General features: G+C 35.2%; 1 protein-coding gene across 1 annotated transcript in view; it reads right to left on the bottom strand.

Annotated features, from left to right (window-relative positions):
- Window positions 1-17,736, bottom strand: part of ctdp1 (CTD phosphatase subunit 1) — a 47,524-nt gene that overhangs the window by 11,666 nt on the left and 18,122 nt on the right. The window contains exons 6-12 of the mRNA XM_003219764.4: window positions 15,972-16,062; window positions 15,202-15,368; window positions 12,831-13,898; window positions 11,670-11,811; window positions 9,954-10,184; window positions 6,627-6,786; window positions 31-206 (exon numbers count right to left, since the gene is read on the bottom strand). Of these exons, the coding sequence (XP_003219812.2) occupies window positions 31-206; window positions 6,627-6,786; window positions 9,954-10,184; window positions 11,670-11,811; window positions 12,831-13,898; window positions 15,202-15,368; window positions 15,972-16,062 (2,035 nt within the window). The remainder of the gene's footprint in view (window positions 1-30; window positions 207-6,626; window positions 6,787-9,953; window positions 10,185-11,669; window positions 11,812-12,830; window positions 13,899-15,201; window positions 15,369-15,971; window positions 16,063-17,736) is intronic.

Genomic DNA, 17,736 nt, shown 5'->3' with positions numbered 1-17,736 from the left:
CCATTTATTTTTAAAAGCTGAAGAGCTTACCTGGGTATGCTGCCGGTAAAACTTCTTTCACTTGATGATGTTGATACGGGTCTCTCTTCTGTTTTTATATTAATAGGATCTTTTTTATTATTCTGTGGTGCCTTTTCCTTTCTTCCTCTTCCCTTCTTTTTTTCACTATCACTGTCGTCACTGCCTTCTCCTAATATGTCATCAACCTACCGAGTGAGCAAGAGTGATATAATGACATAATAATCCAGGAAAAACAATATAAAAACGGACCACTCTGTCTTTTTGATTTCATTACCTAACCCACTCAGCAAATAACAACAATTTGCTAAAAGAAATCAGCAAAAAACAAGAAACCAAAGCCCCTTGCAGAAAACAAGTCCCATGGGAATTTCAAATTAATTGTCCAGTATTTAGTATTTACCTACTTGATCTGAAACACAGAATTACTGCTTTTTAGTGCAAAAGATACATTAATGTAAACTGCAAATGAAAATACTTGGCTGTTCAAAAACATCTATATGATTCAAATGTTAAACTTCTGTACGTAAAGAATACCTGTATTTCCATTTAGTGTATTACATTAAATTAAACTCATATCAAATCAAGTTTTGTTCATAAAATGAACATAATGTGTGTAGTAAACTATAGAAAAACCCTGCCCATATTCATGGTAATTCCCCCCCCCCCAAAAAAACCCCCTCAAGTCATAAAAAGTCATGAAAAACAAACTCAAAAAGGCAAAGTGCATGCACAGAGATAGAGGAGAAACAAAGCTAGACATTTGGTACAAAGAAAGAGGCAAACATATGCAACTTGTTTTGTCTCTTCAGTAAAAGCAGAAATAAGGCGGTCAAGGTGTTGAAAAAAGGTGATCTTTCACTACTTCTAAAGCATGCACTTATTTCATGTTTTAGAAATACTTGAAATCAGATAGCCACAGGATCTTCAGAGTACCACTTTTCTGGACAAATAGAGCAAACTAACAGCAAAATATAATGGACATTTGTCCACATTACTATCCCACTGAGGCCTCAACTGTTGATATTTACTGTCCACTTTCTAAATCAAAGGAAGAAATAGTCCCACTATATTCTGCATTTGTTAGGCCTGTGATGTGCTATGTTCAGTTCTGGCCATTTCATTTTAAGAAGGAGCAGGTTCTGAGGAGAGAGACAAGGATGATGAGTTATGGAGAACAAAACATATGAGGTTGAAGAAACTGGGTATGTACAACTTGGTGGAGAGAAGATTGAAGGGTGACTTTTTTTTAGGCAGGTAAAGATTCTAGGTATTACTGTATGGTAATTTGCCATCTTATCTGTGTGCCACCTCTATTACATTTGCTGCTCTGGGAGGGTGTGATCCTGAAAGGTAGGCTATATTTGTTGTTGTATGCTTCAGTTTATGAGACCATATTCTTAACACTCCTGCTTAGTTATTGCAAATTCATTGCTTGGTTTCCTTAATTGAGTTTGTCTACCTATTCCTCCTTTTTTCCTCATTGCCCTCCATTTTGGCAGCATTACCAACTTTTATAATGAGTCATATCATTATATGATGTGACCACCATATAACAGTTTTAATTTAGCCATTTTAGCTCTGGTGGATATACATCTGCTGAGTACCCGAAATAAAGTGTTCTTTAGATAGAAGGGCTAATAATCTTCTCATGCTCTAAAACAAAAAGCCACATTGTACTAATTTTTGCTGTCACTAAATCAAAACTATTATGGTCATTAATAATTACTTAAAATCATTATTTTCTTTATTTTTTCTTTTTAACACTATTAACAGACAAAATTATCTCAGCAGTGTGTATTGAAAAGACAGGATGCAGTGGAAGAAAACACAAGCTGAACAATTGCATAAAGTTCAGCCTTTCATTGAATAAACAATATTGCAAAAGTATTTGCTACCAAGAGAGACAAATGTAATGGCAATGGGTTCATGGCTTTGTAAACTAGCTGCAAGACATGCTGGCGCCCAATGTGTGCTTCCAGTACTTGAACCACTTGAAATGCAAGTACAAAAATAACTGGACACGACTATTAACTTCCCTGAAGTAAATCTATTTATAAACAAAAGATGTATCCTTTTGCGTGTTCTGTATTGCCTTTTACAATATCTCTGCACAAACTCTCACTATATGAAGAAATACTACAGTTCTATAAATCTGAGGATAAATAAGATGTTACTATTAATTACTAGGATCTGGTCCATTTGTATATTTTCAAAATTAAGAATCATCAAATTTATGTCAACAACAACACGTATTGCCTTGCTCTCACTATAGATCAAAGTAGGGAACAGATTAAGCAAGAAATAGATACAGATATCCAATATGAAGCATAAGTAAGGACAACATCTCCTCAGTCAAAAGCTTTAGAATTATAGCAACTTCAAACATTTCTAACACACTCATAGATCATCCTTGCTTTGTCCCCAGATTTGTAGAAATCTTGGGCTTTTATGGTATCTTGTGTCACTTTAATATATCAGCTCCTGTCCAAGTGTGCCCAATAGGGCTTTAAATAAGGCAGTTGCTCCACTTTGGATTGTCTCCCATGCCATTATCAGAATAATGGCTTAGCCCAGAGATGACAGATCAATCAACAGATAATATTTCTAGAGAAAATTCTATTGCTCTTTCTATAAAGATAAGCATAAAACTGAATGAAAACCCTTCAAACCTAAGATAAAGGATGAAATGCAAATTTGGTGAAAGTATACCCTCACACACATCCTGGAAATCACCTCCCATGACTGAAAGGGCAGTTTCTCAGAACATGGAACTTTTGATGCTTTTTTCCTGAAACAATTCTGAGCATCATAATGTGATAATACTGCAGAATCATTAAAAAAGCAAATAAAAGGGAAATTTACAACACAAAGTTGCTGTATCTATGCTTATCTATGCTATGTTATGGAGAAGTTTTAAGTTAATTTAGGAATATTTATTCCCAGTAAAATGTGTGTACGGTCAACTATCAGAATATATTCCTTTTTATTGTAGGGAAAAGGGATAAAAGGAATAAGAGCACACTGATTATTTCTATCTTTGTGGGATACAATTATAAAACAATATTTTTCCTTCCATTTTGAAATCCTTCCCTCCCTTTTTTTGAAATATATTATTACAATTTCCTATACTCCTAATGCTAACCATAAGAGCACCACAAAAATGGGATATGTTCTCAGAAAGGGCAGATACTCTTTTACTGGAACATTGCTATACTTATGTTGAAGTGCCAGCCATGCAGTTTTTAAGCAATTCTGTTGCTGAGTAATAGACCAAGAGGAGACCAACAAATATTAAAGTTTCCAGCATTTTCCAGCTGAACAGTGCTCTTGATTACTGGTATTAGAACTAATGCATTCCTATAAAAGTATGAAAAGGTTTGCAGAGATGGCCATCTGCAGGGAATTCCACTGTTAAATGTGGTCACTTGGTGAGCAATTCATCTTCACATTATAGATTGCTTACAGTTCTACTATAGCAGTGGGGATCTAGCCTCAACCTATTTATTAAAAATACTTACACAGATTGCCTCATAATTGCTTATACAAGACCTAGCATTTCTGCAATTCAGACAAAGAAATAAAAGCTGAGTAGGGTGAATATAAGGTATTAATTTTGAAACAAGGAGTTTTGAATAATGTACACAGAACAAAATCGATGTTAGTTAAAATAACAAAGGAAGAGAGTCATATTAAAGTATGACTTCTAACTGAAGCCCAGAAAGAAAACTGACAGAATTTAAGGGTAAGGCTGCTGTTTGAATTATGGTATTTTCTGCCTGCTTACAGGTTTTATTAATTGTTCCACACATATAATAGATATATATAGTGGTTTTGCTGTTTGCATTCCTTCCTAAGGGAAAACAGTGTGAGAAATGATAAAATATATATTATGTGCTCTTAAGTTATAAGTGTGTGTGTGTGTGTGTGTATGTGTGTGTGTGTATATATATATACATGTTAGTATTCCAACTAAATATTATTTTGTGATACACGTCAAAGAATCTCCAAAGGATTTCATATAATACTGGTTATAGTGTGCTACAAAAATGCCTCCTTGGTGGATTGTCACATTGTTTTGAGGGGGCGTGTGTATTCCAGTGAATCCGTGAAGTCATGTGCTCCCAAGGGGTCTCCTTGGGCGGCAGGGTAGGAACCAGATCTGAAGTCTTCAATGTCAGAGCAGGCGGTTGATAACATGGTACATGTTACAATGACTGTGAAGGTGGAAGAAGGCTACAATAGATGAGAAGCCACCGTTCGTCGGGTTAATCATGCCACTGGATGTGCATCTCATTCTGTGAAGACTGTATGTTGATTGGTTGTGCACTGATCTCTATGCATAAAATAAATTCATGCACAGATCTCTTCCAAACAAAACAAAACAAAACAAAACCAACAAAAGTCCTATCATGACTCGCAAATAGTGACAGGGGCAGGACTGCGAAATCTGGAAGTCCCTAGTCACAGACTTGGGCAGCTGATATGGATTCAGTCATTTCTACCAAAATGTCCAAGGCGGTTGAGTAGTTCGGCAGCTGCATCTATGATTGAGCAGCCTTTTTTACGATCCACTCTGCCTAGGGGTGGTCTAGGGGCCACCACCTTGCAGCCAAAAAAGAAAAACGAACTTTGAAGCATGGAACGTAAGGACATTGTTGGACAACACAAACAATGAATGCCCTGAACGCAGTACTGCTATTATTTTAAGGGAGCCTAGACGCTTTCACATCGATATAGCAGCACTTCAAGAGACCCGAAGAGCAGGAGAGGAACAGCTGAAGAAAGAAAAAACAGGCTACACCTTCTTCTGGAAGGGACTGCCTGAACAAGAACAAAGAATACACGGAGTTGGTTTTGCTATCAGAAACACCTGAACAAGAACAAAGAATACATGGAGTTGGTTTTGCTATCAGAAACAACTTGTTAAAGCATCTGTCTGAAGCACCCATCTGCATTAATGAACGACTGCCAACCCTCTGAATTAATCTTTCCAAAAACCAGCAGGCAACTATCGTAAGTGCCCATGCACCAACCTAGATGCTGACAAAGACATCAAGGATTTTTTTTACTGACAGTTGGACACCATCCTATCGGAGATACCTAATGAAGACAAAATAATCCTCCTCAGGGATTTTAATGCAAGAGTTGGACAAGACTTTGACCTGTGGTCAGAGACCATAGGAAATGATGGGGTTGGAAACAGCAATCCGAATGGCATCCTGCTTCTCACCAAATGTGTGGAACACAACCTTGCAATCACCAAGATGCTCTGCCAGAAAAGCAAGCTTAAGACATCATGGAAGCACCCCCAGTGAAAGCATTGGCACCACTTAGACTATGTAATTATACATGCCAGAGACCATCGTGATGTGCTTCTCACAAGAGCCATGACAGATGCTGATGACTGATGGACAGACCACAGGTTAATTCGATCCACGATGGCCATCAAGATCGCCCCCAAATGCACAGTGGTACATGCCTTGGTTACATCCCAGTTGGGTGGGGGTTAAGAGTTTTAAGGCTATTTTAATTGTATTTATTGTTTTAACCACACTATGCTATTTGTTTTTAACTTTTTATTGCATTTTTAAAACTAAAGTGTGGGATTGTTAGCTGCCTTGAGTCCCCACAGGGAGAAAGGTGGAGTATAAATAAAGTTAATAATAATAAGGCTACCACATGCTCAATAACTTTGCCTAAACATGGATTATTAAAGCCTTCCAATAGCAGCAGATAGAAAGACTCCGATATGCTCTAACTTGGATGCCGTAACTGATACAGATCCAGTGGATGTAACTTTGGCCCCTGCTTGTCTAGAAGCAATGGACATTTTTCTATTTGTGTAACTTGATGAGGCTAGGATTTTTGTAGATTAAAGTCACCATGTGCATGTTAGATTCCTGCCCTTCCTGGCTCATTAAAAAAATGGGCTGGCTGAGTGGGTAGTCTGAGGCGTTAATGCCTCTCCAAAGCAAGCTAGAATTCCAGCTTGCTTGTAGGGAGCTATGATAAAAGCATTTCTAAAAATGGATCATCTTAATGGGTCCTCCACCCCTACAGAATCCCAACCAGTACAAACCTGATCAGATTGTGATGTCTCCATGACAATGGAGCCACAGAGAGCTCCTCCATTCCCAGATCATCATAGTTTTTACTAGCACTCAAGTGCTTTTAAGTCCGCCTTCCATAACTTCTCACAATTAGTATACAAACTAGTGGCCATTATCACAAAGCAGTAAAAACACATATATCTAAACGTAGCTGGCCTATTTGCTGAAACACATAGGATGCAAAAGTTTTTATATATGAGATAACATACAATTTTGGTTTTCTATTTTATCTTCCCCACACAACAGCCCTACACATGACATTTAAAGGTTTATGTATTAATAATCCACAATACCAAAAAGAGAAAAAAACAAAAAACCGATCACAGCTCAGAAAAGTTTCCAGATATAACTTTATGCTCAGTTTAATAGTCAATTTCTCATCTGTAATCTTACCCCTCTCTCTTTATCTTGTGACCATTATTACACTAAGAAGCTAGCACCAGAAAATATTACTCAGTAATACCTGGATTCTAATACACAGTCATTTTAACTCACCTCTTTATCCATACTTTCTAAATCCTCTTTACACAAGGTGTATAATGGCATTGTTTCAGACATACTTGGCTGGCGTTTCCTTTTGGAAGGGCCAGGCTCTTCATTCTCACTTGATGGCATCCCATCTTCATCAAATAGCTGCTGATGTGGTTGAACAATTCTGAAACATTTCAGAAGCTCTATATTACAAAAATGTTATGACTGGAACTGAGAAGAATGTCAGATTTAGCACAGATTTTTTTTCAAAACTATTATGTTGGAAATATGTGCCTCTTTAATTATGTTGCTACCTAGAATTCTCTCTCCCTCATTTCATAGAATTCCATAGACAACGCCAGAGCTCTGTTAATTAGAAAAGATTCACCCATGACCTCGATTCTCTCTATTTGTCTTATCAAGGACACAAACCAAAGTGAAATAAAAATTTGGGAACAGTTTAATTTGGGCGGGGGCACATTAATCCAGGCAACTCAGAAAAAAAGTCCCTTGAAGAATCATCTGACCTATGTGCATGTTTAAGTTTTTTGCTTCTATATAATGCACCTGGGTATAACTGACTCTTATCCAATGGGATTATACAACATGTTTTCTCTAGTCTATAGTGAAATTCTCTTGTCATTAAAATAGGAACAATTTTCCTAGAGCATCATTTAAAAATACAAAAAATGGTTAAAATGTTAGACTCACATTTGTTTTACATAATAATATACGGTAATGATGCTCCCAAAATATTCTTGAAAATGTTATTCTTCTGGACAGTTCTTCTTTCTAAGTGCCGTGTATACTGAAAAAATACTAGTTTAACACTGAAGATTTTTAAAAATCCTATAGCTTAACATATTATTTTAAAAACTACTATTACTACTTATTCTTATCCGTGCTTACTGAAAAAATCTGCCTCTACTAACTATTTATTTAGTCAGTATTCAAATGTGCTGCTACAAGTACTTAGTTGATGCTACAGATAAATTAGGAGAAGGCAGCCATCACTGAGATGGAACAAAATATAAATTTCAGACTTGAAATCTAAACAAATAATCAAAAGGAATGTGAGAAATAACTAATTTTTCAGAAGCTTCCAAATATTGTTTAATACATGGACATCATCAAATGCAATCTTTATCAAAGTTCTAAAACATTCATTTTACATGTGTTTCTTCATTATATTTTCAATTAAAATAGAAAGACTGGAGAGCCTAAATAAGGAAACATTTGCATGCCACCTTTTTTTCTAGCCTAGTATTGCAAGAACTGTTCTAATCCAAAAATTCGCATGGACTAGTGTACATTGACTGGAGTATCTCATTCAAAACTACTAAGTGTATTTTGGCCTGTATATGATAGAAGAGCTTCTTGATACACTGAAGGCCTCCAGCTAAAATAAACTATCAACGTTGGCCATATTGTGTGTGTCTTACTGTAGCCACTGGGGCTAGGATCCATAAACATCACTGCTGTCATGACATGCCTCAGAGCATTGTGAAGATGTCTATCAATTCACTAACTAGAGGGGGCTGTCCTACTGCAGGGAAGAGAGAACAGTTCTGTATTGCTTTGGACTGTCACCTAATTTTAACCATACTGCTTGTGAGCATACACAATGGTTTTGGAAATTTGACACAGAATGCCTACAAACGTATATTTGCATTGATTTGTAAGGTTTAACAGAGCTAACAACAATCCAGTATAGACATTTTTGACAGTAGTGGTATGAAAGTCATGTTTTGAGTCTTTAGGATTCATGCTCCTGGAGGTATCACTTTAGGAGGTAGATAGTCACAATCTTTTTACAAACATAAATGCCAAACCTACATGACTAAATGTTTATAGTAAAACATTAGAGTGCAACTATGGATGCTAACATGTGGGGATTGAACATATGCAAAATTGGAGACAGCTTTGAAGCTATTCATTTTAATGAGTAGTGAATATAGATTATTCAGTTTCTCATAATTGTCCAAAAACCCACAAAAATATACACACAAAGAATTGGGTACAACCAAATACATTATGAAAACAAACTTTTGGCTTTGAATTTTAAAGTTCTATTAATTAGATATTTGTTGGTTGCAACATGCACTTTGATTGGTGTCCCCCCGTTTTAGTTAATTCTAAAAGGATTTGATTGAGATTTATCCTACTATCCATACTAAAAATACAGATAAATCATTATATAAATGAGCAGAGTAACGGGAGTTCTATGGACAGAGGCAACTTTCAATCTGCACATAATAACTTGCTGGGTCTGTGGCTTGGACCTATATCCAAAATATGCATCTGAACACACATGCTAAATATCTACAGTACTTTCAACTGAAGGTGCACTACCAGCTTGAGGACAATTTTCTTCTTAGAAGATGCTTTCAGAGGGTTGGATCAGGGCTTACAGAACTTAAGTATAAGAGTAACTCTTTTTCACCTTCCCATCACTGCAGCTTTAAGGTTGAACTAAAACTAATAGGATGCATCTTCTTTCCATCCCATTAAACATCAATGTACATAAGATGAAAATTTAGAAAGGATTTCTCTGTTTCTATGCACCTATCACCAGCTTGACTAATGGCAGCTACTAAGAGCTAGGGTGCATCTACACTGTAGAATGAGTGTAGTTTGGTGCCACTTTAACTGCTATGGCTCAATGCTATATAATCACAGGAGCTGTAATTTTACAAGATCTTTAACCTTCTCTGTCAAAGAATGCTGGTGCCACAACCACAAATCTTATGATTCCATAGCACTGAATTATGACAAATAAATTAATGCCAAACTGTACTCATCTAGAGCAACAAAGGCTGCCTTGGAGCTATCCCTAATTCACGATCTGTTGTGAAATAGGTGGTGGTTGCACCCTTTGAGATAAAAATAAATAGCACAAAATTGTAATTCTGTTAAATCTTTAATAGATCACTATTAAGGCAAAATGAAAACTAAATTTACAGTAAACACTTAGGATGCATATTAAAAAGTAATTGAGAAACCTGACTTCGTGTAAAATTATATATTATTATCCAGGTAAACAAAATACTTGTTGAATCATTTACAGATGTGAAAATAGTGCAATGCACTTATTTCAAATTGGTGTTTGCATGCAGATTTATTTGCACTGGAAGAGAAATACAAAAAGCAGAAAATTGCATTCTCAAGTTTTCAGTAAATCAGGTATTGTGGAAGATTTAAAACAAACAAGCATTCAAAAATAACATATTACATTTTCTAGTATCAATGGCAAGGGGGAAAATCATGGGATTATTTTTTTTTGCAAGTCTGTTGACATCATAATACCACCCAAACTTTCCAGATTGCTTATGAGCATTATTATGTATATACCTGAACAAGGAATGCTCTCCATGGACTGGTAGATTGAGGGGAGGAGATGGTGCTTGAATATACATAGACTGACTGGAATTCTGAGATCCCTTTCTAATTAGTTTTCCAGTGTTAGGATCATAAAGTCGAACTTCAGGACTAGGCTGACACTTTGGATGAATTGGAGTTGGATGAAAAAGGGCAGTTTGGAAAGCACTGTGTATATCTGGAAACATAGCAGGGCTGTTCTCTCTATTAAGACAAAATATGTAAAGTATTTATTAGATTAGCAGTCAGTTCTACATATCTTTAGAAAATTGTAAATGATATCTAGTTGGTTTGAACCTTCAACTGTAGATCAGCAACTGTACATTTAAGTAAGATATGCAGTTTATTTTAGATTTTGAAATAATGTATTCATTCTTAAATTTTGTTCCGTACAAGGTTGCAATTGGGAAAACACAATTATTTCATGGATAATATCAGAGGAGATATAAATATTCCTCTTTCTCTCACAGCCACACAAAATTTGAAAGAAGTCTGGACATATAAAAAATAATGAAGGTGGCACTCTATTTTTAAAAATCATCTTCCTATGGAAACTGAAGTTTTCATTGAACTGAATTCAATGGAAATATTTCATTACTTTTATAGTAAGGTTTTATACTGTAAGTTTTATTACTGTATTTATTCAATTGTAAGGTGCCATTGTTTGTAAGACCACCATCAACAAAAATACATAAGATATACCAGCAATTCTGAGACGCATCCCATTTTTAGAGATGGTTATATAGGAAAAAGTGTGTCTTAGAATTGAAAAAAATGCAGGATTATTTTAATTAGCACAATTACTAACAATATACAGCACTGTTATATATTCTTACCAGTAAGATATAAATTTAACTGTAACACAACTGATGTGTAAACCAAAGTGTACACTCGCTCTTGCTCCTTATGCATAAATGTTTATTTTAAATGCTAAGCATTTTTTTCAAATGCTCAGTTGTGAAATCGCACTTGTTTCTTGAAGAATTCAGTTTCATCCATCAAGTTTTACACTGCTTTGTATCAAACAAAATATGTTGTTTACACTGAATGAGATCAAAGCAATTTTTCAAACTATAGCGGTATATGCCTCCAGCACTGAAATAAGCACGGGGCTTTGAAGAATCATTCTTTTAGTAGTCCAAATGAAATGTAATATAATGCATACACTCTTCAATCAAGGGATAATCTGTAAACTAACATATATATGGGTTTCCCCTGGATCAGGTTTTGGAGGTGTAAGGGGCTGTAGAAGAAGGTCAAACTTTCCCAAAACTAGTTCTGTCTGGGAATCAAACCTTTCTAGAGTCTAGCCTGAACTTCCAGAAGAAGTTTGTTCAAAAGCATGTTCCTTCTTCTACATGAAAGGTCCTGAAGGTGCAGTCATCCCAGGTTTCTCTTGAAAGGGACTGCCCACATGATATTTCTTTTAATGAGAAATCTTTTGAATAACTACTGTTTTATATTATGCGTTAATTTTAAAAAATCAAACACATGGGAAGAAAAACACATTTTATTCCTATACATTCTTATGTTTTTGTCGGGTTTCATACTTTTTTCTCTACTTTCCCTTTTGAATGGCAAAGATTACATTTTAGGTACAGTCAGCTAATTCAAACAGGATAAAGAATGTACAAGCAGGTTCTCTGTAAAGTTTGGCCTGGTCTGGGTTAAGGCATTATTTTTTTTTACCTCTGTGTTTTAAGGTAATCATCCTTCAAAGGAAACAGTTGTTCTTCCACTTTGTCCCAACGCTCCAAGCAGCTCCACAACCAGTCTGGATTTACAATATGGAGACTTTTACAGGTCTGACCTTGCCGGACTTTTTCAGTGCCTATATAAACAACTGACTGTAAGTGTTTGTAAAAGAAACATTTTTGTAATAAGTCAGTTTATAGATGCAATTTGTCAGAAGCAGTGTGACCCTACAAGGCCACAACAAAAATATTTTTCACCTTCACAGTCCTGAATATATTGTGTCCATAAAAATTAACAATGTCAGTTAAATTCATTACAATTAGTAGTTTAGCAAAAATATGAAAAAATCAAGAGGCACATGTATTAAGACTACTTCTTAAAGGGAATGCACATTCTATTGATTTGGAGGATAAGTCAAACAACATCGATTTCAATCCATTATCTATCTTTTTAAATTTACAAGGGCTATACTCTTAATTGCAACAAAACCCTTTAAAACTAAAAAGTTTTAGTAATGAGAGTAACTAAGATCTGGAGCCTAACTTGTGTTAAATATTTTGCAAATCAAAATACAGTTGTAAAAGTAGTATGATTCTATAGTGTCTAGATTCAACAAACATTTAAATAAATTGCCTGCATATTTCTAGACAGAAACATAATGCAAGAAAAGCAACTTGGGATAAAAGAATAAAGACCCTTAAAGTATTCCTGAATGTATTTGTGCTCAGAAATATCTGAACAGCAATTCTGGAAGCCTACTCAATTACTGGAAGCTTCAGATGGCCACTCACTCCAGAAATGGAAATTGCTGAGCTCAAGCCCTCCAAGACCCTTTGTTCACTTTTAAGTTCTCTCCAGGCATCTAAAATTCTCTGGATATACTAAACTGGCTTTTTAAATTTTTTAAACCCACTTTATAATGCATCCATGTTACTCCTGGAGTGGTATATTAGCACTAGGATCCCTGCCACATCTGCCAAATCCAGCGACTAATTACTCCCAGTTACAATTTTTAACTGATTCTGCAGCCAAACAGATCACTGTAAAGAATGCAGGAGTAAGAGTTAGTCCCCGTTGCTCCAATCTATTCGCACAGACCCATTATTTAAATCCTTGGTTTTTAAATGGCTTGGCCCCATGATACACTGTACTTACCAGCTCTTGCTGCAATAAGATGGGTTGTCTTATTGGGATCATTTTCATCTAATATTAGAGTTTTTGCAATCTTGGCTCCGAGTGCAGTAGCATGGTAATTCTCCCGGGTTCTTTCGATAGCAAAATTAGTTGGATACAGTCCACTAAATAAAATAGTAACCCCTGCCAATACTTTTCGCTTCAGTTCTGGTACTATTTTTCTTATATCTGGAATTTCATCAGTTTCTTTCCTGACGTATTTATCATATTTTGAATAATAATCTGCATGGACCCGCACAAGAATCTCTTCCAGGTATATTAAATGGTCGTCCTGGTCTGTATCATCATCTTCCTCTTCCTCCATGCTTTGATCTAATGATTCTCCCACTGTTATCCCAGACTGCTCACTATTTTGTGACTCTGTCTCAGCCTCTTTCTTGTCCACACATCCATTTCCTAGACTGCAAAGGCTATCTTGTTCACTCTCTTCATGTGCTTCCAAATCAAATGGCTTGGGATGAGGATTGTTACTAGTTGAGGATAGAGTGTCTCCAGAATGGTTTTCCAATCCATCTTTTTCTACATTAGTTTCTGTTTCCAAAAGAGGCACTTTCCTCTCTTCCTGTAGAGACTGCTTCGATTTTCTCCAGCTTCTTTTCCCTTCATTTTCACTATCTGAGGCAGAAGAGGAAGATGATTTCCTAGCATCCAGCCCACTGTCACTGTCACTATCTGTAGACAATTCAAAGTCCAAACAATTTGCTGTCTTGTCTGCAGTCTGCTGCTTCTCTGTAACTGTCCTCTTATCCTGGTCTGATGATACATGTGATTCCTTGGCATTCATCTGATCATCATTTGCACTGGTAACATCTGCTATATGATCAGGATCACTTAAACAGTCTTTAACTTTGTCACCAGAATTTAAATCCCATGACGAGGCCTCACTGCTGACAGAGTTATTGCCATTTATTTCCTTTGTAGTTTTTCTAACACCATTGCTTTGTTCTTCTATATTTGTAGCATTCTTTACTTCTTCTGAGTCTTTTGTTACTGCATCAGATGTCTCATTTAACTTTGAGGAATGATTTGCTGTATTGAACACATAAGAACACCGATTATTTTCTAATCTTGAAAAATCAGCTGAAGTGTTTTGACCAAATAAGCAAATGTATATGTATTATCCCATTACAGTTAAACAACTTGCTATTTATTCTAATTTATGCCAGTAGCAAGGGTTAGTACTGGACTTATTCTTCTTTGCAATATGTCAACAAGAGCATATAAAGATTTCGAGATTGTAATGTATGCTTTTATACTGAATGAAAATATTGTTTTGACAACCACTGAATTCCCTTTTCCCAAAATAAATAATGGGTTGGGGACCACTAGTTAAGGGAAAGAGTATCATAATTTTCCTTAACTAGAGAGTCCGCAGCCCATTATGACCACTAGGTATTTCACTGGACATTATTACTTCAATGCTTCTTTTAATATACTCTCTTCCACAAGTCCTAAAGGGTGGATGAAGGAGCAAAAATGCTCCAAGGCACAGTTAATATTCTGGGATATAAGTAAGGGGGCCATTTCCTAATGTGAACCACGTGAAACACTTACTCTTTATTCTTGATGAGAACATGAGACACCTTTAAACTCAGTATCTTGAAGCTGCATATTCATTTTGATTTTATTTGCATAGCTTGACTGCTTTTTACTTTTCAGATCCCCCAAATCAGTGAAATTCTGACTTACAGATTTCCCATTGTTTCAGTGGGTCTACTGTACTCTGGTTGTGACTAACCACCAGATGTAGGAAATACGAGGCACTGTCAACTTTAAATTATAATATTCTTTCAATGAATTGAGTATTAGTTTGATTCTGCACTAAACATTTCTTGGAACATTATCAAGAAGTATGTATGTTCGCTTGAATTATTTGCTTATCCTTGTTTGCCTGAATTTGAAGGATAATTGGAAATGTTTGAATATCCCATAATAAGAACCTCCCATTTGCCATGTCAAATGCATTGTATAGCTCTACCAGTTGCATATTCTTATGTATATTCTGAAAACTAAACAATGGACATATTTATTAGGCAGATAATAATAAATAATAATAAACTATTTGCATACTGTCCTATCTCCCTGAAGGGACTCGGGTGGTTTTCAATATGTAATTGTTGAAAAGAAAACCGTACAGACAATACACTGAAATAAACACATTGAACAATACAACAAACCTAAATAACACAACCAAAATATCATCCTAATAGGGCTTTTTAGGTCAAAACCTGCACCTTGAATGACAGGATGTATTATAATTTCCTGATTATATTGATTTAAAAAAACTGCTTTTGGATTATTTTTAATAACCTGTGTTCATATTAACACTTACCTTTCTTTCTCATTTGGGCTTCCTTTGACCCAGGTGGTGCATTAATATCTCCTGTGCCCTGAAAGTATACATACTTCTTCACAGTTATCAAATTAGGTGCAAATTTCCAGACATCCTCTCTGTCATCAATAATACAAACCATGGAATCTCCACAGGGAAATAAATTTCTAGACAAAGAAAAGGAAGTCCATAAAGTAGGTGACCATCCAGAAACATTATTTGGCAAATACATAACAACAGGAATATATTTTAATTTCAGTCCTTTACCATCACTTTCAGATGATGTTTGTTTTTGTGAGGCACCTGCCCTGTCATCTATATATTCACAATTATTAATATTAATTTTGCTTAAAAGCTTTCAGATGCAAAAATGAGAAATACTGATCATAGTAATAACAGCAGTAATATATCAAAATCAATACAAACACCAAGCCCTTTAGTTTGAATTCCACATACAACCATATTGTTTATTGCAGATAATGTATCAGGTTTACCAAGGTTAACTAATCTTGAATACTAAAATAGCAATTGATAAATCAAAATGCAGGAATACTAAACTGAAGGTGGGAGAACATAATGACTTTTGGGATGCTAAATTAGCAACCTAGCTAATGAGATTTCTTTAGAACAAAAAGGTATTGAGATTTTTTTTCCATGAACAGAGTTAAGGAAGAACTATATTCTTGTGTTATCTTTATTATTCATCATTTTATCCTCCAGTAATATTCTATCAAGTATCACACAAGAAACATTAGGCTTCCAATACATACCTAAGATTCCCCGTTTTAGAAAATGGATCAATACATTCATCCCTTGATAATATTCGATGAGAAAAGAGCTTCTTTTCAGAGTCTAAGAATGCTTTTAAGGGAAAAAAACCTGAAGTTAATGATTTTTCAATAGTATGTTATGTATTTTATTTTATTCTATTTCTCAGAATGATCCTAATATAACACACAATTCTCTTTGAACTAGTATAAAATCAGTCTTTATAGACAAAAATATTTTAATCTGAATTATTCTGCATGTATAAAAATCATTACTGAGACGCTCAAACATATCCGCTCACTAATATATGGTAAATATTAAATAATGTGAATTAAGTAACCACATACTTCAAGACACTGGCACGAAGAGACTAAAAGTTGTTTAGTGCTGATCAATATATTATAGAATGTCAATATGTTTTGTAAAACAAAAACATGTTTTAAGAATTAATTATATAAATAAATATTCATATACTTAACATTTGAACAAGATATAGGCTTAGTAAGCATCATAATGTGTTGGATCCAGAACCTGGCTTTTGCTAGTGTAAAAACTCTTCTCATAAATTTCCTATTCCCAATTTTGGGGACATTTGCCCATCCTATTTAACTGATATTCCGTAGCCCTATAATTGCTGTGGGAAGGAGAAGATGGGGAATTCTTCTTCTATCGGTTCAGTTACATGCATGTAAAAGTGGATCCAACTCATTGTCTTTTGTAAAGCTAACTGTAAATATTAATGCTTTCATAGCACATGCTAGGACTGGAAAATGTTCCTTATTTGTTCAGCACTATGCCTTGAGACTGCAGGTAATTAAAGCAGGGAAAATGTGCTACAATCCTTAAGCAAAATGGATGAGTTAAAGGGAAGATAGGAACAGAAGTTCTTGCATTTTAAGGTTTTAAGTTATACTTGTAAGATTTATAAAAAAAATACTTCTAAGCTACCTTGATATAAATATATATAGTGACTATTATTAATTGCTACCAAAAAGTGTCTGGGCATTTGTTAAAACAGCAGGAATTATGCATCTGATTTCTTTATGTAAAGAAATCAGTTTCAGCAAGGCTTGGAGGGAAATCATTAATTTTAGTAAAGGCCTGCACAACATATGGCCAGCATAACATATATGGCAGTTTGATAAGGTTCCTGACTTTGTTCTCTGGCTAGCATTACAAAATTTGAAGAGCTGCCAAGCAACTGGCAGGTTAGGATTTATGTCATAGGCTGAATTCATTTGTGTTGGTCATAAAAAGCTTTATTATGTATCCCAAATATGACCACTGCAAACTTGTACCAAAAATGATGCTGTCAAAGTTTCTAAGAAACATAAAACTGTGACAAGTACTCTACTGTACAGATTCCTTTTCCAAAGTTAGTGGTGATTCAGGTTATTCCCACTTTGAATGAACTATATATACAGGAGTGACTACACAGTAAATTCTGCAAGTCTCAGTAAAATACTTTTAATGACACAACTCCTAATAGCACTGGTCACTCACTAAAATTTGTGCAAGTAGGCCAAACTATTTTATCTTACATGAATAACTTAAAACCCATGACAGCAAGAAAATTTGAGAGTTAAGGATAGAAATTCAACCTTAACTCACCCGATTTTGCTTAAGAATTTCAGCAAATTCATGTAGAATCATCCCTGTTGTGAGACCCTTGCAGTACCTAGGTATAATGAAGTAAAAGAATTAGCTAGAGAGAATCATCACCAAGTAAATCTAGAAAGATGCATCAGTTTACTGAAGTGAAACAAC

This window comes from Anolis carolinensis, chromosome 4, assembly GCF_035594765.1.
Source record: "Anolis carolinensis isolate JA03-04 chromosome 4, rAnoCar3.1.pri, whole genome shotgun sequence".
NCBI lineage: Eukaryota > Metazoa > Chordata > Lepidosauria > Squamata > Dactyloidae > Anolis > Anolis carolinensis.
This window is presented reverse-complemented; position numbering and strand designations above follow the sequence as displayed.